Below are 25,139 nucleotides of genomic sequence, written 5' to 3'. Positions count from 1 at the left end.
CGGCAAGGTCTCGTCATTTTGTTGTCTCCTTTCTCATCGTAGAGAACAGGGCACAGAGCCGGGAAAAATACTCTGGCCCGAGGAAAAAGATGACTGGGATAAGCCCAAGTAAGCTCCACCAGATATCTTTGCCCATCGGGGAGAAAAGTAGTACTGCCGAGACGGCAAACAAAATACCACCAAGCCCAACAGATAACATACAAACCGGTGGTAACCCCTGCCTATTGGGGGTACCGCTCGGCCGCAGGTCGGCTGTCGAAGACGGCGTTCAGGTGACCCTGGATAGACGGGTAACTGGGCCGATGTATAGAAGCAAAGCAACTTTTGCTAAGATGATCCTCGTCTTTACTGCTACCTGAGCGTCCGCCCCTGTTGTCTCAGGCCGGAAGAAGAGACACGCGCCGGTTCCGGCAAGTACAGTAAGCCAAGCCGTTGAAAAACACCAGACAGTTTATCTGGGGGCGGGGTCATGGCAGGGGACGGGGTGGGAGGAAAAGATTCGCGAAGGAGAAACAATGGCGGGCAGCCTTCCTCAATTTGTCGGGTTTTGGAAGCGTTCGGGGCCCGGGGATTCGTGTGATCGGGGTTCAGAGGAGCACAAAGTGAGAATGTTGTGTTCGAGCCGGACGAGTTCGGATCGGATGTCTCGGGGTCTTAAGGGCGGCGTCTTCTTGCCCGGCCCCGGAGCTTTTGGGAGCGTGTCTAGGAGGATCTCCTCGTTGGCCGCGGGGTCACCGTTCTCCTGTCTGATGGTCAGTAGGTAGCAGACGAAGTGGAAGAGCACTGAGGCATCTTGGAATCACAAACGGGCGAATCAATATTAGGGACGGCAGAGCGGAACGATAGATATCATCGATTCAAAATTGGGTTTGCAGCGATACATAGCAGAGCGAATGCTGGAAATTGGGCGCGTTTGATTTTGTCTTTGGTAAATGTTGCGTAGAAGATTGAAGCTCCCATTGAAAGGGAACCGAAAAGACGGGTGGATCAGTGCAGCCTACCTACACACTACACAACATTTGTTGGTCATGACAGCTCCTGCTCAAGTCCGGAATTCATAGACGTAACTCCTTCTCCCAACGCTCGCCTCAACCCAGCTCTTTCCCTCTCCTTCCCATCATTTGCCTCCCACATGTGCAGATACCGCCACATTGAAATGGGACCCACGCCCGAGGCAGGCGTGACATAGGAATATTACAGCCATGGCATTTCGTGGCTGCCCGTTAAATATCACGTTCGCGCGGAGGAAGGCGAAAAGGGGACCTGGATAATGCCTCTTTCCTCCGCAACTCGATGAAGACCCGATGAGATTAATATCTTAGAGCACCTTCCACTTACGGTACACACTTGATGAGCTTGGTTGACTTGCATATGAAGTACCTTGCAGCAAACTTGGGTGGGAGAAGTAAGAGGACGGACTGAGCTAGTCCCGTGAGGTATCGTGCCTCGATTGGGGTATTCTAAACTTCTTCGGGGATAGACAACATTGAATTCAACCAATTCAACCTTTTTTTCTGCCGCCAGCTGGAAAGTACTCCAGCTCGAAGCTCGCCCGTGCCCCCAGCAGTCAAGCACTCAGAATTTGTAGTCGTATGAACCAAAAGTGCACTCCTCCCCCTCGTATTGGGACAAAAGAGAGCCAACGCGCCAGTCTTCTCGGATTCCCCAATAACCGGGAGAAACGTTTACCCTCCATCTTTCATCGTTGGCTCTCTTGCCATCACCAAAATCCTGCCACCGAATCAACACCACCGATTGTCCCCCGAGTTCAGGTGTTTCAACTTTCCACACCATGGATTCTGTAAAGCAATACTGACAACTCTTGATAGGTATGCGACCATCTCCCCACCCACACTCCGTGGAAATACATCCCATCTCATGAGACCAGAGGCATAGATGCCGCTTGAGAGTGTCACCTGCTCGCTGTTCCGCCCTGTCACGGTACATATGGGGATGTATTGTGGACCATTCGGCATGCGGACATATGTTCCAGAGGGGGTAGTACCCTTGTAATACGTTTTGAAAGTCCCTAGCCACACTTGCAGGTTCCCCTGGGGGTTCCTGGGGTTTAGAAAATAGGTATATAGACGTTCGGAGCATGAGGTGCGCGTTGACTAGCTTGGGTTCTTGGCGAACCGCGACCCCAATATCTGGTGCACCAGGAAAACTATAGGAATACTTCATGGTACCACGAAGCATATCCAGGGGATAGTTATTCCATCCGTGCCGTGAAGATCTTGTGATTGCCGCCAATGTGCCCCACGGGAAAGATAATGGGTACTGCCTTGGCACAGCTTCAGAGGCGAGCCTCGCGTGTTCCTCAACCCCAGCGGCCCGGCATCCCTTCTTCTGCCCAGTTCGAATCCGATGTTTGGGGAGACTGGGAAGATGGAAGATCTTGCAGCTGGAGCAGAGTATATGATCGGGTAGGACTCCATCTCTCTCCAGCCGCTCTAGAAGATTCCACTTAGCGTCGGCGTTTAAACGGAGAGAGTCGAGACCGAGCATTCGCAGGGTTGTGCGACTAGCAAGTGCCAGCGCTGCTTGGTCCTGACGACAAAGATGTTCTGTGATGGCTAGTATGAGTTCGAGAGGAAGCCTGTCGAGGGTAGGAACACCTCGTAAGGTATGTAGTAGTCGCGGAAGACCGGACTCTTCGTCGGCCGGGGGACTTTCATGGGGCTCTGAGACACTGGAAGACATAATGTCTGACATGGGTTGGTTCCCTCCCGAGCGAATTCGTTCTGCTAGTTGTTCCTCCAGGTCTGGCTCAGTGTCGGCCCCTTTGTCCTTTTGCTGTCGGCGCTGGCGCCGAATACGGCCATCCAGCAACCGGAGTAGCAAGGAATCCCGTGCTTTGGTGACAATGCGATCGAACATTTTATGGGATATTCCCGGCGAAGGAAAGCCTCAGTGGGATGAACTTGTGCCGTGGATTCAGAGGCGTGGGGTCAATATTTCCTGGTCTGGGTCGTCATATTAATCGATGCTGAGCGTTTCGAGCCCATTGATCCTGAGAAAAACAAATAGGTTTTAGACTTCAATGAATCAGAAAGCATTGGTGTAATATATACTCTAGTCGGCCATCGCTTCATCACATGCAGTGTTAACCTTTGAGGCCGCGTCGAGGCCTCCTAGCCGCCCAATTGAGGCACTGAATCAAGAGATATTGGGATAATTAACTCCTTGATTCACTTCCTCCTTGAGTGCGGTACAATTCTTTTTCTATACAACTTACAATATTCATACAATCAAACAATCCCCTCGATTCACCGTGAACTTCCTCGTCCATGTAGAGACACAGAGATTGAGTAAATGAGCTTAAAACTCATGTGAATGCCCGTGATGGCCTCTTATTCTCCGTTCCGCGCTTGCTCTCATAAAGAGCAACCGCCAGAAGTCAATTAAAGGCTTAAGCCCCCCGACCCGGACGACGGACTTGTGTCGCGGCGTCCACTTTCGGCTCCGACTCCGGGAGAACCCCACCGCGGTGTGGTGGGGCCGCTTTCGGAATTAGGAGCCGCGATCTTCAGTTCATTCCGCTTCTGCCAGCATCAGTTTAGTCACGCCACCCGGGAGAACTTCGTATTGCATCAAAAATTTGCTGGCTGCTGTACTTTGTATGCTGCGCCCATCGCCAAATCGTCTGTCCTGAAAATTCCGTCCTAAACTCCGGAAATTAAGCAACAACAAGGGTCCAGAATCCCCAGAGGCGGGGTTCGAATGACGTGCTCGCCAATAAACGCGCCTGTCGTTTCGATTACTGCCAACCACCTTTCGACGGCCTCATTTGCCATTGGTTCCGCATTCTAAGCTTAGTAGAAGATAAAGGCTAGAGTCTTAGCTCTCGACTATGGGTCCCTGGATCCACTCCCCATAGCAGGTCCGTATCGGGAACGGGGTGCAAACGCCATCAACGCTAGGTATTAACACCCCGTTTACCATCCGGATTCGGAGGATGCTCCGACCCCAGAACTGGATTCAGGTGTCCTACTCCTGCTCAACTGTCCATGCTCGCCAATCTCGGCTTTGCGTCTCGTCACCACCTTGCCGTCTCTTCCAATGAAGATGCCACATTCGGAGATAACAGATATGTGCCTCACTAGTTCCATGTTGACTATTCCTGGGTTGCATGGAGTGGGGGTTGCCTGCCCTCCCCTGTCCCTGTCCCTAGTCCCGACCCTTGACGAGCGACCTGTCGTAAACACCTCCCCACGATGGCCCGCGAGTTGGAGGAATATCCCGACCAACACCACACCACAGGCTCTTCCAAAGGGAGAAATCGAACGAGTCTCGCTAATAAGACACATCTTCGCCCATGTTCCCTCTCGAGCACACAATCTGCCCGCACACTGGCGTCAGGTTGCCACCCAAGTCTCTTCCGGGAGAACGGGGCGTAAGGCTCTCCCGGTACCCATACCCCTGGGATGTCCTATTTGTAAACACTTATCCATGCATGGGTACATTATGTTCGAATCTTAGATATCACCTCTATCTGCATATCTTCCAAACGGGGCCCGTAGGCATGTGTATGTGCCGCTCGTCCTTCAACGGCGCCAAAACCCATCATCTCGGCTACAACAAGATGCATTTCATTTGTATGGACAAAAATGGCGTCATCGAGCAACTTCCCAAATCACGAACTGGGTTTTCCCATGGATCTGGATCCCGCCATTTTGGCTCGGTTGACTTTTGCAGGCTGAATTGATCGAAAGAATGCCGATAACGCTTTTCTGTCTCTCGGGAATATGCGTGTGGACCCTGAGCTTTTGTCTTTCCCCTCCGAATCTGTCTTCGCTGCTGGCAATAGATAATATCAGTCATATATCTTTATTATAAGGGAGATTTCCAAATTTTACCTTACGAGAATCTTATCGATTCTACCTTCCTACGTCTCAAGGCCTGACAAAAGAGGGATGTGCTCCCGGCCTTAAAGCTTCTTTATCTGTCACTATTATTATAGCTTACGGCCGACTACTCCTTTCTCTATTGGCTTACACAAAAAAGGACCAATATGGCGACCGTCATCTCATCGATCAAGTACGGTGACTCTTTGTCCGACGCGGAATCAGTCGAGAAGAAGAACGACTCTACCGTTGAGGTCGCTCCCCTCGGGAAGCCGTTCAATGACACACGGCGATTTTTCTGGGAGAAGAAGATCAAGAGTGAGGATCTAAATGCCATTGCAACGCAGCCAAGTGTCTATGACAACCCCGTCTTGGCAGAAAAGTATCAGCCTCGTGCGGACTGGTACGGATATCTTGACCTTTACAACCATTCGGCCAATCTTTCTAACTTCGTTTTAGGGAGAATATCCATCGTTTTGATCCCTCTGCGCGATGGACCTGGGGAGAGGAGACTAAGCTCGTGCGAAAGATTGACTGGAAGATCATGATATGGGCGTGTATCATGTTTGTTGGCCTGGAGATTGATCGTGCAAACCTTGGTCAAGCGGTCTCTGACAATCTCCTCGACGACTTGAAGCTAACGACGAATGGTGAGTGAGATGTGGTCAATTTTAGAGCTACGGCAGCTGTCCCGTGAGTGAAGATCATACTGACTTAGTCCTTCTCTAGACTACAACCTTGGTAACACAGTCTTCTTTGCCTCCTTCTTGTCGGCTGAGTTGCCGTCTCAGCTTATATCTAAGAAGCTTGGTCCGGATCGCTGGATTCCAGCACAGTTGACGCTCTGGTCCATTGTTGCCGCCTGTCAATTCAAGCTCTCCGGCAGGACATCGTTCCTTGCCTGTCGTGCCCTGCTAGGTCTCCTCCAGGGCGGTTTTATCCCCGATGTAAGTCAAGCTTCCGCGCAACGGTATCTACGACTAAACCCATACTGACCACTTCTGAAGATCATCCTCTATCTCTCATATTTCTATAAACACCATGAGATGACTCTCAGACTTGGATTTTTCTGGCTGTCCATGACCGTCGCCGACATCATCGCCGCTCTTGCGGCTGCTGGTCTGCTCCAGATGCGCGGTGTTCTCGGGCATGAGGGATGGAGATGGTTGTTCTTGATCGAGGGTCTCTTTACTTTGGTAATCGGCCTGATCTCGTTCATTCTGATGCCACCCAGCCCTACCCAGACCGCCAGTCGGCTTCGCGGCAAGAAGGGCTGGTTCAATGAGAGGTAGGCAGCCGAAAGACCGGCTATTCCCCTAATTATGAGTCGAAAATTAACGTGTCTGATACAGGGAGGAGGTCATCATGGTCAACCGCATTATCAGGGATGATCCCACCAAGGGCAGCATGCATAATCGACAGGCCATTACCCCCAAGCTGCTGTTCAAGAGCATCTTGGATTTCGATCTGTGGCCCATATACCTCATTGGTCTCACTTTCTTGGTACCTGGAATGCCACCAAGGCAATACCTCACTCTGTCGCTAAGGTAAAGTGATATCCAATCCAACTTATTAAACTATAAAGATGCTAACAGATGCATGAAGACAAATGGGCTTCAATGTCTTCCAGACGAACTTGCTCACCATCCCCGCGCAGGTCCTCGGAAGTAAGTAGCAGCTTCTTATATATCTCTAGATATCATGGTTTTTCTTTGGCATTTCCAGCGCTAACACCAACTTAGTCATTACAATGATGGCTCTGTTATGGGTCGCCGAACGCTCCAAGCAGCTTCTACTCTGGTCTGTTCTACCCCAGATTTGGAGTCTTCCGCTCTTGATCTGGCTGCGCGTGGCATACGATCCCATAAAGTCGAGGTGGACGACGTGGGGAATCCTCACTCTCCTCATTGGAAAGCCACTATGTAAGTTTTGCGGAAGTCGCAGTACCTTCGTAGAGTCGGAAATCTAACGCGCTGCATTTTCTAGCACACGCCATCCAAGTTGGCCTCGCTTCCAGGAACTCCAACAGTGTACGCGGCCGAACGGTCTCTGCGGCCATGTACAATATCTTTGTTCAGATCGCACAGGTGATAGCCAGCAATATTTACAGAGCCGACGACGCTCCTCTGTACCGGCGGGGAAATTCGATTCTGCTGGGATTGGTGGCGTACAACACCGTTCTATACATAGCTGCTAAACTGTACTACGTGTGGAGGAACAAGTCTCGAGATAAGAAGTGGACGGCGCTCAGTGATGACGAGAAACTCAAGTATCTTGAGAAGGAAGCGGACGGTGGAAGTAGGAGGTTAGATTTCCGCTTTGCCAGCTAGATAGAGTAGGATAAGGATGTGCCGAGCTGGGAGCCCAATTCGAGGAGAACTGTGGCAAGGGTGAATGATCAGATTAGTCTGTTGATGAATGCAACTGCAGTCTAGAGAACCTTGATTACAATTTAACCAAAGCTACACCTGCACGTTGGTAGTTGAGCAGGATACTGCGCGTTATAATGATCGCGGCGAGTGGCTTTCAATTTGGAGATTGCCATGCTTTGTCTCTTAGAGAACGATAGCGTCATAGGTCTCCCTAATGCCCCCCTCATTTGGACGATAATAGATGCAATATCCTTCTGTGACAGCTCTCGTATCAACTTGCAGTTGCCATACCCCCGTGTTCGCAACGCCAAGATCCCTTTATCAGATCTCATTACAAACCGGTTGATAATAGTGTGCCTGCCAGGGGGACCTTGAGGTGGTAGGCACATGGTGACATATCTATTATTAACCTCACTTCCATCACCGATGGCAGAAGATATCCCGGAAGAGTGTGGGGTCGACGCCGTGTGTGTGTTAGCTAGCCGGTGGCGTCATCAATAATGAGGGTGAGAACATACCTCTACACCCCTCCATCTCGCCAATGGAGGGGGTTACATTAACCTCCCCCATTGATTAGTTTCTCGGCGGGTAACTGTAACCGGGGCAGTGGGAGAGGGAGCATCTCGGGATTTCGACATCTTGCGCAGATATTAGTGCTCTTGGGTGGACGGATACAGGAGTTAGAAACATGCCTAAGTCCGACAGAAGATGGTGCCTGGCTCTATTTTAACTGCGCTGGAGATCCCGCTTCCTGATTCCTGTGTGTTGCTTGTGCAAGTTCAACATCACTCCTGATCCAGATCACCGACGTGAGCAAGAAATCCCCAGCGAGCGAAACACTTAAAAACGGAAAAATGGCTCCCACTGCTGTTGAGACGACCCCCGACACCCTCCCCACGGTCGTCAAGACCCTCAAGGAGGAGGCCAGCAAGCCGCAGCCCCTCAGAACCACTGGCGTCCTCGACCAGTATGAGCACTTTGATGTCACCACTGTCATTGGCCGTGAATTTCCGAAAGCCAATCTCGTTGAGTGGCTGGAAGCTCCCAACTCTGATGAGCTTATCCGTGACCTCGCCATTACCAGTAAGCCATAGCACAACCCCTCATTTGACGGCCTTTGGCCGGGACGCGTATCCACTAACACCACGCAGTCTCCGAGCGAGGAGTCGTCTTCTTCCGCGCTCAAGATAATCTCACCAACGAGCTGCAGAAGAAGCTCATCCTCCGACTCGGTGAGCTCACCGGTCGACCAAAGACCAATGGTCTTCATATCCACCCCCTTCTGAACTCCGAGCGTGAAATCCTCGGCGGCGACGACCTCGAAATCAGTACCATCAGCTCCGTTCAGCAAAAGAAGTACTACAAGGCCAACTTCAAAGAGCATTCGAGCCCGAAACGGCAAGCCCGTGCGCAGTGGCATAGTGACATTGCTTTTGAGCCCGTCCCTGCGGACTACAGTTCTCTTCGCCTCGTCCAACTACCAAAGACGGGCGGTGGTATGTGGTCATCGTTACTGCGCCGATCCTCTGTATATAAACTAACCTGATGATCGTTAGACACCCTTTGGGCTAGCGGGTACGACCTTTATGATATCCTCAGCGAGCCTTTCCAAAAGTTCATCGAGACCCTTGACGTGACGTTCGAGCAGCCCGGCTTCGCAGCGGCCGCTGAGCGTAACGGCTTCAAGCTCTATGACAAGCCTCGTGGTGCCCCCGAGAACGTCGGCTCAATCCTCAAGGCCATCCATCCCGTTGTGAGGACCAACCCCGTGACAGGATGGAAAAGTATTTTCCCGGTAGGAGGTCACGTCAGCCACATCAACGGCGTCACTGAGGAGGAGAGCCAGAAGCTCCTCGACTGGTTCCTTGACCTTCTTCACAAGAACCACGACCTCCAAGTCAGGCTCAAGTGGCAAAACCCCAATGATATCGGTACGTCTTAGAATGCCAAAATTACTTCTATGACTAGAGAGCTAACACGTTTGAAGCCATCTGGGATAACCGCAGTGTGTTCCACACTGCTACTTTCGATTACGACGAGCAAGGCGATCGCTTCGGCAACAGGGCGGTTGGGTTGGGCGAGAAGCCTTACTTTGACCCTAACAGCAAATCTCGCAGGGAGGACTTGGAGGCTAGGAAGGCCAGCGCTTGAATAAATTGATGGGGTGGGCAGAGGGTGCTCTGCATGGAGTTTGGAGTGTGAGCGAATACCCAGGGAAGTACTGGGCGTGACGCATATGTGAGCGTAGTTTCCCCATAAATGGTCTTCAATAAAACGAGATTGGCATTCCATATGATGGTAGTACTCTTGTTATTGCCATGCATGTCGTCTCAGTCTGCCATTACAAGTAGATAAGGTTGAAGCATTCCCATCGCGTAGTCATTTCTAATCTCCACTCGTATAGAGAGTCTCGGTTGCCTTTGTCTTGTTTTCTTTTCATTGGTCAAATACACAAATAAAGGATGGCGTATGCGAAACCTGGCGGCAGTAGTCTAGCCGGATATTCAGGACGGCGAATAGTCCGAACTTTTTCAAGAAAACTCCTATAATGGCTTACACTTCTTCTCCAGAACTAAAGTGGTTCCCAACATTTTGCAGCATTGACCTTCGAACTGGTGCTAAAGCTGCGCAAAGGCGGCATCGCCCAAGCAAGGATAAGCAGACAGAAGGACGGCAGAACTTGTCAGCCAATCTGTGGCACAGTTGTCTAGATTTTCCACATATATTGCCATATGTATACACCATCGCCTATGAAATATCTCCTTCCAAAAAGTCTATATATCGATCGAACAGGGTAGAAAATCTGCGATGGTTTGACCGATGGGAATAGATTTCACAGTTTCCGTCTGGACACCACAAGACGTGGCAACTCGCATCATCCATATTCAAACCGTACGAATCTGGGTCTAAAAGACCGTACCACTCCACCGGCACCTTATGCGCTGATGCGTACTCGGATATTCGGAACCCGATCGACTGCTCGTGAGAAATGTGCAGAGCCGGACATTCCACACACTTTTGGCACCTCTCCACCGAAAAGCCGAATCTTCGCATCGGAGAAAGGGAGCTCCCGCTCGAGACGGAGTGCGGGGGACGGGCGGCGCCGCTGGGAACACCCTTGGGGCCGGGCGTAAAGAGATTCAATCTCGGTTCAACTCTGCAACTTCTCCAGCCGATGTCAGTTGTGGGCAAAAGCTTCCAATTGAAGCGCTCCCGGCCACGGTATCGAAGGCAGGCGCAGACGTTGGGATCAAAAGCCGACATTCGAATGGGTAAATACGCATTGGGCTCGGGAATTATGTATTGGCCGGCATCGACGTACAAAGTCTCGATAATCTGCCTCATTTGCGTCGTGGAAAACCCCTCTTCTTCAAAGGTTGGCATCCTGAACGGTTCCAGGGAGACGTGGGCGTTCCATGTGATTGTGAAGGTGGTCGTCCCGAAGTCCTTTTCGAGAATGGCGTGAATTCCGTTGTACTCGTCCAACCCGCCACTGTCGCATGTGAAGCAATGGCTCGGATCGCTGCACAGGGTGACGCGGAAACACTTTTGTTCACTTCTCGCCTGCTCGTCAATCCATCCCCTGATATCCGCCCATCGGAGAACTGCATGTTGGCAGATGCGCATGTACCCTTCGTGGGCGAGGCAGACGCGTTTCTTTCTCCCCGTGAAATTCGTGAACCTCTGGGAGGCTGAGAAGAAGAGGGCTGATCGTTTCATCTCGCAGGTGTTGCAGTAGAGCATGCGGGTCATCAGAGTCTTGAGCTTCGAATTCCTGTCGCCTTGAATCCGTGCATTCAGACAGTCGGGGCAGAATTTGTCCTTGTCGATGAGAGACCGGAATCTTTCGCATTCGGCTGACGACAGGATGCACGGCGGCGTCCAGCTCGAGAGGTCGTCCTCGGCCCACGGAGGGTGGTATTTTCGAAAGCTGGGGGAAGAAAAGAGGATCAAAAAGATGCGAGAGGTCTGGCGAAGACACATGAGGCTGGGAAGATCCAGATATTCCATAATGTCGAGGAGTACTTCGTCAGGTAGTCGGCAAAGCGGGGACTGGGTTAGATTATAGTACGCGGGAGCTACGATGGGATCCATCCTCCGGGGAGACGAATAGCCGCCTCCCTCGCTTCCGACTCTCAAGTGAATTGGACGGCAATCATGTCCAGCATCGGTGCTCTCGGTCGCAGCCGGGGCACGCGGCAGAGCTCTGCGTGGCGGTTAGGATTCGTGAACATGCTGTCAAATGGTAATCAGCTGGCGGGGAGCCTGACTTACCTAGAATCATTACGGTCTCCAGCTTGCCCTCTTGTTCTTGCCGATGAGAGAAAGGCTTTGAGATCCCGAGCCCAGTGCGATGCCATTTTCGTTTCGCCTCGAAACATCCATTTCGGTGATTAATTTAGAAATTCCAAAATAAGACCCGGAGGCTCTCTCGATTTTGCGTTCTGTTTCCCCCCTTTTACACAGCCCCCTACATGTACGAGAGGCGCTCCACTCCTCGAAGGATCCCAGCTGCAGCGTTTCCTTGGCCAACTGAAGTGGTCTGAACGTACAGTACGAACAACGCACACGAGATCCGACCAAACAGACGATGTCGCCAGCTGCAAGTTGGAAGGCTTGCAATCCCTCACGTCTCACGTGATTAGTTACTCCCCGTCTGTTCTTGGCGTCTCCACCGAGAGCTCTTGCAACACGAGAATGTGGCTATTTTAGTGCTCCCCACAAGTCTGGCTGAAACAGACAGAAATTCGAGGTCTCAGGTACAATGACGTCAACTCTCGGAACATTTCATTGTTCCGATCCGGTAAAGGTCCCAAGCTCCAAATTATGTAACCGATCCACTCAACACAACAGTAGAATCGGCGCCAGATGGCAAGACTCAGGGCCAGGTGCATTCAATTGCAGGCGAACAACCTCCCCCAGCTTCTGACACACGACATGTATCGAGATGTCGTCAAGCCAGGTCGGGTGCCAGTTTAGCGGGCCACGCTGGGGAAATGAGACTCAGGGGAAGACGATCAGATTGCCGATCGCCGCAGCTCTTTTCACAGTTCTGCGCACCAAATGATTAAAAATCTGACGGGCTCGGTCACTGTTGCCGAGATCAGGGGGAAGCAAAGTAGTCCGTGGCATGAAATATGGCAATCCCCCCGCTTGTTCTTACCTGCCATTGCCAAGTTTTCGCCTGTTGTTGATGCGCGGGCGGTAACTTCTTGCGTCTGATGTTGGCGGGAGAGTTGACGCATTGATGGGTCTCATCCCAATTTGTGACAGGATCCATTGACCCTGGGTTGAAGGATAGACCTGGTTCAAGCAACGATCTGTTGATGAATCCGATGAATAATCACTTGCGACTGTGAATACAAAAGAGCCGTGTCGTCCACGATGTTGAGTTGTCTGCCTCTTCTTTCTCACCAGCCCAGTCTCAAAATCACGTCCCATCATTTAAACTCTACTCACGGCCCGGTGTCGTTCAGTCTTTTCCCTTCCATTCAAACAGACCAGGAGTCCTTCTTTTTAATTAACTATTCAAAATGGTTCGCATCACTCTCTTCGCTACTCTCGCTTGTAAGTTACCTTTTGACCCAGGCTCCTTCGTCCTTCGGTCTTCCATTACTAAGCGTCACGTGTAGTCGCCGCCACCGCCCTCGCACAGGCCATCCCCAACAACGCGGGCGCCAGAAACGTAGGAAACGGGCAAGGACAGCAATTCACCACCGGCGGCTGCGTCGCCGACGCCGACTGTCAGGTAAATACAGGACTCCCAAATCCGCTCTCGTTCCTATCTAGATGCTGAACAGCGCCGAAGGAAGGGTGTTGCGCAAATAACGGTCAGGGAACTGGCATTTGCTCTGGTATTGGCGCCGAGTTCCAGAATGGCAAGCAGGGTTGTGGCTTCGTCGATCCTAACGCCGCTGCTACGATTGAAGCTGCCCAGGCCCAGGTTGAAGCCCAGGGCTTTTAAGTGATTTCTCGAGGCTTGAACCTTAAAAGGAGGAGGGCCGTCATCATTAGGGATTGGACCGAGGAGTGGGACACAGGAGACACAACATAACACTCAAAGCAGCGTACATTTTTGGGGGGGAAAAGCTCTTTATTGAGATGAATTACATATTTCCCTAATCCTGTTTTACGAACCCGTCTTAATAGGGTGTAAATGAATGTAACGTGTCTGTCAGGTAAGCTGTTAAACACCTGTCAAGGCGTCGACCTCCTGAAGAACCACGAACCACGTATCTTTGCCGAGTTAAGGAAGACACATACGCAGCCTTCCTCATATCCCTCAATCCTTGGTGACCTTGCCCAAAACTCTAACCACCGATCCTGCCGGCTAAACCAGGTAGATAAATTGTATGTCGGGGATGGACCGCCGGTTGGGCGACAGCTTGTCGCTGGACCTGAATGGCGTAGTGCAAACGGCATCGGCCATCATGACGATGTCCTCGATTAGGCCCATCACAAGCTGGAAGGGCGTGTCATTTAGCGTGCCCTCGGGAGTGGAAGGCTCGATCTCGCTAAAAGGAGATGTCGCCGGGGGCAAACTTCCGAAGACCTTCGTACGATGTACTTCTGCTGAAGCCCCCTCTTGGCGTCGCATCCCGGATCGTTGTCGTCGACAATCGTCCTGGCCGGACTCCATTAAAAAATACACTCCAAGTCTCGGTACTGTCCACGGTAGCCCATTTTAGATTGCACCCCGTTTTCATGCGCGATCGCCGCTCCTCCATCAGCGCATATGCCTGGCGTCGGTCCCCAAACTCGGGTATTGTCGCGGAGTGGGCGAAGTATGGGCATCCTCCAGGTCTTGGTAGTCGAACCCCTATCCATGCTTCAATCTCCTTTAATTATCTTAGGGATGCGCACCCAAGACTTCGACCACCCGTCCTAGGGGCCGAAACTGGTATGCCCACGATAGCCCGGTAATGGACTGCCGGAATGGATCTTTCCGGCACCCATTCCTCTTGTAGTACCGGAATTGCTCTGCACTAAGCCGCAGCGCCAATCGAGCCCGGATGGTCCACGGCAATTTGTTCCGGATGTAAGCAAACCGAGAACAAGCAGCAATAAATTGCTGTTGTAGCCGTTGAACTTCTTGGATGGCGCCAACGTCGCCGACACGAGATTGTTCCACGAGAGGCCAAACTTGACGACAGTACTCGGCGACTGTTTCCAGGAAGATCGGCAGATGCGCGTGCTTGCACGAGTTGAGGGCATGTGGCACCAGGCCAATATTATCAACCCAGTGAATCATTGTCTTGCCCTCGTTGCCAATGGAAATCGGGAACACAGCATCGCAGGTGATCTGGGTGGGATGACGCATCTCGGGCACCTGTTGGATCACCGCGCCCGAGTAGGCGTTCCGGTACCTGTATCGATATTGGCCTTCCAGCTGCCGCGGAATCCATTCCCCGCCAATGGCGACCAATGATCGGACGTCTGCCAGTCTCTCTGGTGCGATGGATTGCCTTTCCCGCCTCGCAGCGCGCTCTAGGCTGAGAATGGCTCGTCGTTGATTTCCAGAGACAAACGACTTTTGCAGGCATTGCTCACATGCCCGAAACCCGTCTAAATCCACTGCCAAGAGTGAACAGAGGGTATTTATGCCGCATCTGCTGCACGGATGGCTTCTGGGCGCGGCCATACTCGGCGTGCAGTCGCAGTGGCCCGGGGATTGTGCGCCGGTGCGGATTCTCTCATTAACTTCGTCGATAACCCTGGCCACGGCCACGCAGGTCTTTAGGAGATCACTAGTCTCCGACCACATCGAAAGACAACAGTCTACAACAGGCTTTGTCCACGCGTAATCAGGGGATCGGATCCGCACCTGGGGCAAAGGATGTGATATGTCGGCGCTCGGTGCCTTGCCAAGTTTTAGATTGATTGCGCTTCTAGACACCTTCTCTTCGAGGATGATGAGAATCTTGCCGTCATACTCCTTGCGTTCGGTCATGTTGCATAATCCGAGCATCTTGACCTCGCGGGCGATGCGTGCCCGCGCTTCCTCGGCAGACATCACTGGGCATTCATGAGGCCATACGCCGCACAGGTACCACAGGAACCTCTCCTCTCGCTGGAGTTGGCTGCGCCGACGTTGATCCATGTCGATTTCCGGGAGGATGACAGACGTGAAATACCCGTCTGGACCAGGGCTTTCTGTAATATTGCCCCCATTCCTTGCGATAATCAGGTTTCGAGGCTTGGGCGGGTCGCTCCGGATTTGGCTCTGTTGGATATCACACTGCACCTTCTGAAAAGACTAGGTGGCAGGGTCGATACGTCCTAAGACAGCCCTAACACACCTTGTGTTTCGCCTTTTATCGCTGACCAGGGTAATTTGGGGGCCTCGGACAGGCTTTTGTGGTAATATGCTATATTGGGCCGCGTTGAGTAGGAGATTCAGGGTTGGCCGTGCTCTCTTGATATTTTGCGGACATGAAATGGTGTCAATATACTGTTAAGAGCATCGACCAGCTTGCAGCAGACGGCGAAAGCTTCTTCCCGAGTGTAAGCTTCCGGATTGCCATCATTTGGCTGTCGCATGGGAACTCGGCAAAACATTCGAGATGTTCCGGGTTTCTTCGCCCGCAACTCCCATGCCCGCGGCGCGCATTTCGATTGCCATGCCACAGATGCGACATCCGGTTCGTAGTTGCGTCCTGGCTGTATGGGAAGCTTGTTGTCGTCGTATGCAAAGGCAAAGGGATCATGATTATCGTATTCGACCGACTGCTCGGGTGCGGCTGCGGTTACACGCCTTAGGATTGTTGCTTTCTCCACAGCTTTTGCGACACGGCTCTCGTAATATCCCACAGGGCGAGGTGGTCGGAGTGAGCGCATTCAGACGAAACGCGCCCTTTTCCGAGGACTGCCTCTCTCGGGGTTGGTAAATGGAAGAAGAAGAAGAAGAAATGAGAGCGGCCGGGATGCTTCAGTGGTATTTATAGGAGAAGAAATCAATTGATGAGTAAGATTCTGCACCTTCCCTCACGGATGGAACTTGAATGTGAATCATACTAGACATGAGCTCCTCCCTCAGTCGGCAGAGCATATGATCTTGGGGTCAATATCAGACAATAAATGTCCAATTTGAAATCATCGAAGAGGAAACGACAAAGGGAGTCTGAGGACACAAGGGGAAGGATCTTTGCTCTAATTAGATCCGAGGCAGGAGCGACTTCGAGTGTGGACTCGAGAGTCGAGGGCATTCACAAAATTCACGAAGGACAGTGACTTCCCTTTTGGCACTCTGCTTGTTGTCACGTCTTGTTGTCACGTCTTGTTGTCACTTCCCTTTTTAGAAAGAAATCAAGTATTTAATTAGTATATCACCCGGACCTTCCTGATGCCACGCTCCAGGGTCCACATGTGAATCGGAGAGACAACACCCTCGCCGAAGCTCCTTCCCTCCGCATCCCCCGGCAGAATCCTGAGCCAACGGGTTTTCCTCTCTTCTCGTGTCTAGAGATATTTACTCTCTTATCCCTCGAGCTCTCTTTTTCTTCTCCCCCGCAACATATCTCGCCTTCGACATTGTTAACAGGAGGACCAGATATTTCTATCTATATATAATCCGTCTCGTTCAGGTGTGCCAATTCTTTTGCCGCGATGTACTTTGTTTTTCTCACGCATCTCTCCGCTTCTTAGAGACAAAATGTCTGACATAAAGAAAAAGAAAAGCCGCCTAAGCCTGGCACGCACGACTGTGCGCTAGTCTTCCAGGATGGTAACAACGTTCGCATCGTCGGTGGCCAGGAAATCGGATACCCGACGAACCACCGTACGCAGTTCTGTTGGTCAAACCAAGCGAACAGGCGGTCTTCTGTTGGCATCCGAATCCAGTTCCCAAGATTGCCCAGCAGCGCTGTTGCCTTCGCCAACGTGGATGGTAAGCCAAGCGAGTCTCTCATCGATGTCATCATTGAGGTCAGGCTCCATGTTGGCACTTGGGCCTCCACCGGGGAGGTGGTATCGGATAAGCTGCTCGCGGCACTCCCGGCCTGAGAAACCACCAAGGCCGCGAAGATGTGCATCTTGAAGTTGAAGCTCAACGACGGTGAAAAGCCATCTGTTGAAGGCTTCGGCTTCACGTTCATTGGCAATCACGAGAACAAATGTGAATCATACCAGACATGAGATCCCCCCGTGGATTGGCAGAGTCTGTGATATCGCGGTCAATTAATAATATCAGATTGTCTAAATTGTCCTGGTTGAGGAAACGATAACGGGTGCTTCAGTCCTTAAGTGGAAGGCTATCTAGGCTCGTGAGTCGTCAGATACGAAATAGGAGCTCGAGATCGGGATTCGAGTGTCGACTCTCGAGACATTTACAACAAACATTAACTCGCTTTGGAAACGGTGCTCCTTTGTGACTTCCTTATTTGAATGTAATTAAAGATTTGATTGGTGCTGTCTGTCGGACCTTCCTCCGGGTCGCGTCTAGTACCTCGCGCGTTAATGGCCACGTGATTCTCGCGGCGTCGCGCTTCTCGTGCTTTTCATGCTCAGGGCATGATCAGTTTTCGAGGGATTGGTTTTCTTCTGTTTCTTTCTTCCCAGTTTTCAGAAATCGTGAGCTCGCCTGGCCCTGTCGCTGCTGTCCCTCTTCGCGATCAAGAACTTTCCCGCCCCCCAACATCTCTGGCCCATCACTGTACGCGAACCCAGCTTCTCTTTTCCTTCCAGCCCATTTGCGGTGCGAAGCTGTATTCGTTCTTCCGGTTGCTAATTCGCTGAATTCACAGCTCACTCTTCGGCGTGCTTGGGTTTCTGCCAAGCGACGTAAAGACAGTGTACAATCGGGTGCCGCCCTCCCTCTTCGACACGACATTCCCACCCATTCCTGTTTGGGTGAGCACCAACGGGTGCCGCCCGCGCTCGATAACTGGCCAAGTTCTGCCCTCTCTCTTCGACACTCCCACCCCTCCCCGTTTGAGTGAGTACCAGCTGGTACCGCTCGCGCTCAACAACTGGCCGTGTTCTGCGAAGGACCGGCCGTGTTCATTCAGGTCAGTCTCTTTTACTGTACGATCAACTTGAATAGTGCCCCTCTAACTTCTACAGTATTCTAGATCCGTGTCCCTTCCACCCCTCCCCGTTTGAGTGAGTACCTACTGGTACCGCTCGCGCTCAACAACTGGCCGTGTTCGTTCAGGTCAGTCTCTTCTACTGTAAGATCAACATAGTGCCCCTCTAACTGTTATTCTAGATCCGTGTCCCTTCCTCTCCCGCCCCGCTCAAAACACCAAGCGGAGTCCTAACTAGGACCTGCACCATTCATTTAGGTTGGTCAATTCACTATCGTCGCTATTTGATCTGTTGCGCTAACGCATATCTCCGCCTTTTTTAGCCGATATGCCGCCCAGCATGACTAGGCAAAAGGCCAAGTCGCAAGAATGCGCCCTACTCTACGACACCGACTCGGGATTACGTCTCATAGGGGGCCAGAAGATTGGATATCCCGCCAACCATCGGACGCAGTTCTATCATGTGCACCAGGCGAACAGGCGGCATGGAGTCGGCATCCGAATCCTGTTCCCCAGGTCACCGGACAGCGCTGCTACGTTTGCTAGGGTGGATGGCAGCCCCTGCGCGGCTCTCAGCATTGAGATTAGATTGCCCATTGGTACCTGGACCTCTACTGCCGATGTGGCGTCTGACGAGCTACTCGCTGCACTCCCACCCCGCTCAACCACCAAGCCTGCAGAGATGTGTGTGTTGAAGTTCAAGCTCCACGATGGCGAGCAAGCTGCTGTCGATGGCCTCGGCATTCCTTTCATTGGCAATGACGAGGATGATGGAATTGTCAACCATGGCCATCTAATGGGAGGCGTCATGTCACTACGGGACATATGTGCGCAGACAGAGTTCACGCTTCTGTTCCCTGGGCTTTTCCTTCTCCCGAAAGGTCGTACCAGTTTCTCGAAAGACTTCCCCAATCCCATCCAAGATGTCTTCCCCTACAGCGCAGGGTACGTTTATCTCGCCTTTCCTCGTCTTTCACCACTAACGTGTTTGCAGTAACTGGTGTATGCCCCGGTATCGACAAGAGGTGCCCAAGTTTACCAGAGACCACCCTTACGCTGCGACATACAAGTTTGACAAACATCGTGATTGCATGATAAGCGTATCCCAGGGCGCGGTTCAAGAGGTGTTCTACTTGTCTGAAGACGTTAGGGAGATCAGGGAGAAGGAGGTCCGATGCATGTTCCTTCGCACGGGTAATACGCCGGACAGTACGGCTCCAGAGTTTAACGTACTTGTGTGGCACAATATCCATGTATGTCGCCATATCATACCTCTTCCTGTATTCGGTTTGCTAACTAGACTCTAGGACAACCACCAGCTCGCTCCCTCCCTTCTACGGCTTCTGTCTCATGACTCCCCTCTGGCTCTTGCCTTCGCGCCCCCACCGCCTAACATGATTGACGATGATGAGGAGCAAGGACCTCTGGACACAATGTTCTGGGAAGCTAGAAAATTGCCCCTTGAGGACTGGAAGTTTACCCGCTGCGATCTGGCGCTGAGGATACGTCGGCCCCGAAGGAAAGACACCAACTTTGCGGCAACGAACATCACCATCCCGGCGTACGACACCTTTTCGGAAGCGAAAAGATTCGAACATCGTGTGGATGGCAAATACTACCTCAAATTCGATGCCGGCTTGCATATCGCTCGCCGTCGGGTCGAAGGAGTGTACAAAGCCCTGGAGCAGGACGAGATGTTCGAGAACTACATCCCGCATCTCCTCAAACGGGACTTCCAGTCCGGCTCTGGTTTCCAAACCTTGTTGAGCGATCACGCCTAGGGAGCGGACGCTCGTCGTGACGACCCAGACACTGCCTCGCGGCCACTAACCCTCCCCCACGTCGACTTCATCAACCATCTCGACGAAAAGACCCGCACTGCCATATCCACGAGGATAAGCGACGAAGCTCGCGAGCGGTTTGCAAGATACCTCGAGGTCACCCGCTTGGGCATCATTGCCATCATCGGGTTCGCTGGATCAGGCAAGACTGAGATGCTTGCTCTTACGGCGTGCTTGTTCATGGCGCATCCTGACATTGGCAAGATCCATTGCAGCGCCCCGACGCACGTGGCAACAACCAACTTCGCCGAGCGCCTTCACCAACTTGGAATGGCCATTGCTAGCGAGACTGGTTGCTCCCCTCCTCTTGTGGTTCGGGGATATGCCGTTCAAACAGAGGTTTCGGCCTTCGTTAAGATAGCCTCGGGCAAGTCTTGTGGAGCTGGTGAGGACATCGTAGACCCCTACCGTACTGGGAGGTGGTCTCTGAAGCTGTCGCCCTGCGAGTGGTTGCTCAAGGTCATGGGTGCCCGTGATTTCCAGCTTACGGCTGATGATCCCAAGTGCCTACATGACCTTCGAGAGCAGGTCGTCGCCGACGCACTATACGAAGGCCTTCGGAAGTTTGCAGCGGGTGAAATCTCCTACGACGAGTTCCAGTCTTCTACGCCAGCGGCATCCCAGCTCATCCTAGACCTGGTGAAGACCATCATCATGATGGCCGACGCGGTGTGCACCACGCCCTTCTGTTCCAGCCAGGATCCCTACTCAAAGTTCAACTCGAACGTGGCTAAGGGTATTATCCTCGATGAAGCTGGCGCAATGTGGCAAGCAGACGCTCTTCTGGTCTGGGGCCGTGGGTGTCGCCCCTGCGCCATGGCTGGAGATCCACGCCAGCTCCCTCCAGTGGTGATGTCTCACAACGAATTCCGCAAGGGAAAATGCGAAAATGCATTTTCGGACCTGGCAAGGGTGTCCCAACTGGAGCAGGTGAGGCGAAGCGGCTGGCCGTGCTTCGTACTCAACGTCCAGTTCCGGATTGTTGAGGGCTGTTTCGACCTGGCCCGGGATGTGATCTACCCCGATGTCGAGGGGTTTGCCTACGCCAGCCAAGTTGCCGTGAGGGCCAATCCTCTCTTTATGGGGGTCGAAACGTGGGTGCGAAGCACCTTCAAGGCGCCGGCTTGCCCACCGAACAAGATTCTGCCCTTGTTCTTCGACTGCGCCGAGTCGAGATGCCGACAAGATGACGACACTCGCTCTCGGTACAATTTGGGCCAGAACAGGGTCGCTGTCGCCCTCGTCGAGGCCTTGCTGACGGCTAACCTGGGTCTGACCAGCTCCGACGTGGTCGTGGTTACGCCCTACAGGGCGAACCTGCACCAGCTCCAGAAGAAACTCAACGCCCACGACAACGCCGCCTGCAGGGACGTGGCGGTGAACACGGCCGACTCCTTACAGGGTAGAGAGGCCATGGTGGTCATCTTCGTGTTGTGCGTGACGGCGGAGACGGGTCCGTGCTTCGTGGCTGACCAGCACCGGATCTGCGTCGGGGCTACTCGGCAAATTGGCGCCTTGTTCGTCGTCGGAGACCTCCGGACACTCCCAGGCCGAGCATACAAAGACCCGAAGAAGGAGATCTTCTGTCGTTTCCTGGAGTACTTCCGCCGGACGAAGCGGGTGGTCGAACTTGACTCTTCTGGAAACTTCGTCGGCTCGGGGCTGCGTCTCGGGAGGTCGGGGATTGAATCGGGCTGATCGGGAAGTTGCGGCCGTGGGGGTTGACTTTGCGGGGTGGTACAGGTTCGAGGTGTTGTAGTTTAGCTGAATTGATGCGTTTTCATTTATTGATCCCGTTGTAACAAGTGTCTTGGCCTACGGTATGGTCTTGAAATAGAAGAATGATCTGTTTGGTAAGTTGGTAGAATGTTTGCTCGAGACCCGCAGGTTTGTATGACACTTCCTCGATGACCCCCTCCGCTAAACTCTCTGACCGACGCTCTCTCCAACACTCTCTACTTCCTACGATTTCATACTTTGTCCCTAGCCTCCAACCCCGAATTAGTGTGCCCTTTATCCTGTCTAGCAGAAGCTTGGGGGTTTTACCGCGTCTAAACAGGGTCCCCCCTTTACCACACTCTCAGGCCAGAAGATAAATCGCCAAACCCAAAATTCGCCGGCCCGATGTATGTACCGCTCCATTTTCTCGTCAAGAAGATAATAAGAGATTAAATTCAGTTCCGCGGAATCAGAACTGACGGTAGGGGGGTTATAAAAACAGTCTCGATCTTTTATTTCAGCCGCTCAATGTTCTCCTCCCTTTCGCTTCTCGTAGTAGCTTCTCATAGGTGTCTTTAGCCTTCTTTGCGAATTTAGTTAGGTTATCCCCGTACTTCTTTTCGAACCGCCCATCGAAGACCTCAATGCTAAACCAGCCCCTGAGACCCGTTTCTAGGACCGCCTCCACTACCTGTGCAATCGGCAGGTACCCTCCGTCGTAGGGTAACGGCCGGTAGGAGCGGCTCCATCCCGCCCGTGATGGTAGCCCTGATTCATCGAAGTCATTCTTCATCGGTGGTGAGATCCGATACGCATCGCTGATCTGCACGAAATAGATCTTATCTGCAGGCACCTCGCGGGAGAGCTCTTGCAAGCTCTTGTTGTATCTCGTATCGATTGTCTGCGAGGATATCCCGGACATTTCAATTTGACCAGATCCTGTCCTCGGATCACCCCATTCCCCTCCCGCCGTCTGGAACGTGTTGAGGCAAAGACCGATATTAGGCCGGTCCGCCTGCAGGATGAGGTTCCATGCTTCCTTCCAGGTCGACGCGTGCGTTGCCCAGCACAAATTCCCATATGCTAATTTGAACCCTTTTTCGTGCAGCATATCTGCTAGCTGCGCTAGGTCCGAAGCAAGCTGTTCGATGGACGACACAATGCCCCCTGCATCAGATGAGCCAACCAGAAGCATATCTGTGTCCACGGCATCCATGATGCGGATCCAACCGCGAGCGCGAGCAAAGGCTTCCTCCCTTTCCTTACTTCTCTCGGGCCATCCTTCAAAGTTTCTGAATGACTGCAGAACCATTATCTTCAAGTTATGGTGTCTAACCAGATCCCCCAACTGCTGGCCAGCTTCGCAAAGCGCGTCATAGTCATTACTGGCGATGTCACGGTTCGCGTGAGATTGGGCAAAGGCGAGCAGGTCTGGGAAGGTGAGCTCTATCCCGTAAAACCCTGCCTGTGAGAGTGCTTCTATTTTCTGATGGAAGGTATGTTTGGACAGGCCGATGGAGCTTGACGCCATTGAGAGGCGCCTGTTCAAGGTAGGTACCATGATGACTTAGGATCCCCAGAAAAGTAGATGTTTCAATCACAATTTTTTATCAACGGACAATACAAGAAGTTCCCTCTCGGAGTAGTGTACGGAATGAAGTAATTTGGGAAACTCAATCTTGCGTCCTCTCTTCCAACGCGGCGTTTAGTCTTTATGATCTGATATAAATCGGTGATGTGATGTAACATGTAGCAATGTGGCTTGTGGATGGTTCCACTTAAGCACTACGGTGATCGGGCGAGGTAAGCGTGAAGGAAGAACGGCCATGAGAAGGAATATAAAGAGTTGAGTTCGACGCTGTTCCAGATGTTATGAGGTATTGACACGACTAATTGAAGTGTTGTTTATTAAAGCAGACCTCTTGCGCAAATGATCGTGTTCATGTTAGATATCCAGGAAGCAAAACATTAAGCCGCGATGATGCTACGTAGACTACTAATAGAAGAACTGGAATGGGACATATGGGAAACATTGGCGTATCGACACCCCTCATGTTCGCCTGAAACATGGTTCACTTGAACCTGCACACAGCGATGGCAACCAGCAGATCAAAAACGCCTATGCAAGGAAGCAAGCGAATTGGCAAGCTCAGTATCTCTGCGGATGCAAGAGTTTTACTACTCTGACCTGGGACAAGAAAGAGTGACCAAGAGGGTAATATTCAGGTTAATACAGGAGACCTAACACTAAAACGGTTCAGAAAAGACAGACCCCATGAATATAAGAACAGACGACCGTCATATCATCCCCGTATTCATATTTCACCTCCCGTATCCTAATTCCAATCTCATTATCTATCGCACCGAGACCAACTTGAGGAATTCCATCAAATAGTAGGTCCATAGACGAAGACCACTAAGTAAACAGGCCGCTTAACTGCTGTGGTGTATCTAGTGTCACCATAGATTTTTCGAGAAAACAGGGGGCTGGGGGAAGGGGAGGCTAAAAACTCACAGCAAGCCAATTGTGACATCACCCTTCACACGAGCATAGAGGTTGATCTCAGCCTCCAAGTCTAACTCAATCTTTATCTTCAGGCTGCTTTCTTCGGCATCAGACTTCCCGCGGTCCTTGATACGGGTCTTGCGAACACGCTCTCGGCCGGGCTTGCCGGCGGCAGGGTCGGTGTAGTGCATAGGAGGATCGTTTTCCTTCTTGCCCTTCGTAAGGGCCTGGGGCTGGGCCCCCTGAGACGAAGTCTCGTCGTCGGAGGCTTCCGAGACTTGCAGGTTCTCTGGTTGCTTTTCGTCGCTGGACATTGCGGAATTTGACTTTATGATTTGTTTCAAATGCTAAATGGAAAAAGCATTGCACGGAAGCTGGGGTTCGATCGATCGAATAAATATGACCTTTCTAACCCATGCAACAACCCTCCACTATGCTCTCTCTGGGCGGACGGATGCGAACAATGTCGATTGCAAGTATGACTCTTCCACAACGCGTCAATGACGCCAAGTGGTAGTGGTAGACGGACGAAATCTAGCCGCCTACGGCTTCCCATCCTGCAGCTAACATCAGGATCGGCGAGGATCTCTTTACAAGGTTCGCATCGAATTTTGATCGGACGACGAAATACCCACGTACGAGGATACTTTTGTCCTGTTGATTGAGTTTCATCTTGTTACGGAACTGCAAAGTGATGGTGTGAATGATGTCATGTAATCCCCTGCGATGCACAAACCAGAACAGCTAACTGGGCAATGGCGGAACGACCGGAGAGGAGTCGTAAGGCTTTCGTTAGGCGTCCCTGAAGATCATTGCTATGACGGAGCTGC

The 25,139-nt window shown here is 52.0% G+C and overlaps 5 protein-coding genes and 2 pseudogenes across 5 annotated transcripts; 4 read left to right on the top strand and 3 right to left on the bottom strand.

Annotated features, from left to right (window-relative positions):
- Window positions 1–5,014: 5,014 nt before the first annotated feature.
- Window positions 5,015–7,177, top strand: SAPIO_CDS9252 (uncharacterized protein; the record flags this gene model as incomplete). The annotated part of the gene is made up of 8 exons (XM_016790691.1): window positions 5,015–5,250; window positions 5,307–5,497; window positions 5,577–5,794; window positions 5,855–6,135; window positions 6,200–6,394; window positions 6,453–6,514; window positions 6,590–6,769; window positions 6,834–7,177. The coding sequence occupies 8 exons, from the start codon at window positions 5,015–5,017 to the stop codon at window positions 7,175–7,177; spliced, it is 1,707 nt and encodes a 568-aa protein (XP_016639994.1).
- An 896-nt stretch (window positions 7,178–8,073) lies between these two features.
- SAPIO_CDS9251 (uncharacterized protein) lies at window positions 8,074–9,370 on the top strand (the record flags this gene model as incomplete). Its single annotated transcript, XM_016790690.1, has 4 exons — window positions 8,074–8,302; window positions 8,371–8,715; window positions 8,776–9,150; window positions 9,207–9,370. The coding sequence occupies 4 exons, from the start codon at window positions 8,074–8,076 to the stop codon at window positions 9,368–9,370; spliced, it is 1,113 nt and encodes a 370-aa protein (XP_016639993.1).
- A 682-nt stretch (window positions 9,371–10,052) lies between these two features.
- SAPIO_CDS9250 lies at window positions 10,053–11,580 on the bottom strand (annotated as a pseudogene; the record flags this gene model as incomplete).
- Window positions 11,581–12,753: 1,173 nt separating this feature from the next.
- SAPIO_CDS9249 (uncharacterized protein) lies at window positions 12,754–13,184 on the top strand (the record flags this gene model as incomplete). The annotated part of the gene is made up of 3 exons (XM_016790689.1): window positions 12,754–12,787; window positions 12,853–12,968; window positions 13,056–13,184. 3 exons carry the CDS (start codon window positions 12,754–12,756, stop codon window positions 13,182–13,184), a joined length of 279 nt encoding a protein of 92 aa, XP_016639992.1.
- An 885-nt stretch (window positions 13,185–14,069) lies between these two features.
- Window positions 14,070–15,320, bottom strand: SAPIO_CDS9248 (annotated as a pseudogene; the record flags this gene model as incomplete).
- A 1,922-nt stretch (window positions 15,321–17,242) lies between these two features.
- On the top strand, window positions 17,243–21,782 carry SAPIO_CDS9247 (uncharacterized protein; the record flags this gene model as incomplete). The annotated part of the gene is made up of 7 exons (XM_016790688.1): window positions 17,243–17,333; window positions 18,164–18,225; window positions 18,426–18,501; window positions 18,567–19,188; window positions 19,238–19,496; window positions 19,551–19,992; window positions 20,053–21,782. 7 exons carry the CDS (start codon window positions 17,243–17,245, stop codon window positions 21,780–21,782), a joined length of 3,282 nt encoding a protein of 1,093 aa, XP_016639991.1.
- Window positions 21,783–22,320: 538 nt separating this feature from the next.
- On the bottom strand, window positions 22,321–24,623 carry SAPIO_CDS9246 (uncharacterized protein; the record flags this gene model as incomplete). Its single annotated transcript, XM_016790687.1, has 2 exons — window positions 22,321–23,344; window positions 24,319–24,623. 2 exons carry the CDS (start codon window positions 24,621–24,623, stop codon window positions 22,321–22,323), a joined length of 1,329 nt encoding a protein of 442 aa, XP_016639990.1.
- Window positions 24,624–25,139: the final 516 nt, after the last annotated feature.

This window comes from Scedosporium apiospermum, assembly GCF_000732125.1.
Source record: "Scedosporium apiospermum strain IHEM 14462 chromosome Unknown SEQ_SAPIO_0132, whole genome shotgun sequence".
NCBI lineage: Eukaryota > Fungi > Ascomycota > Sordariomycetes > Microascales > Microascaceae > Scedosporium > Scedosporium apiospermum.
Note: the sequence above shows the minus strand (reverse complement) of the source record. Positions and strands in the feature narration are given on the sequence as shown.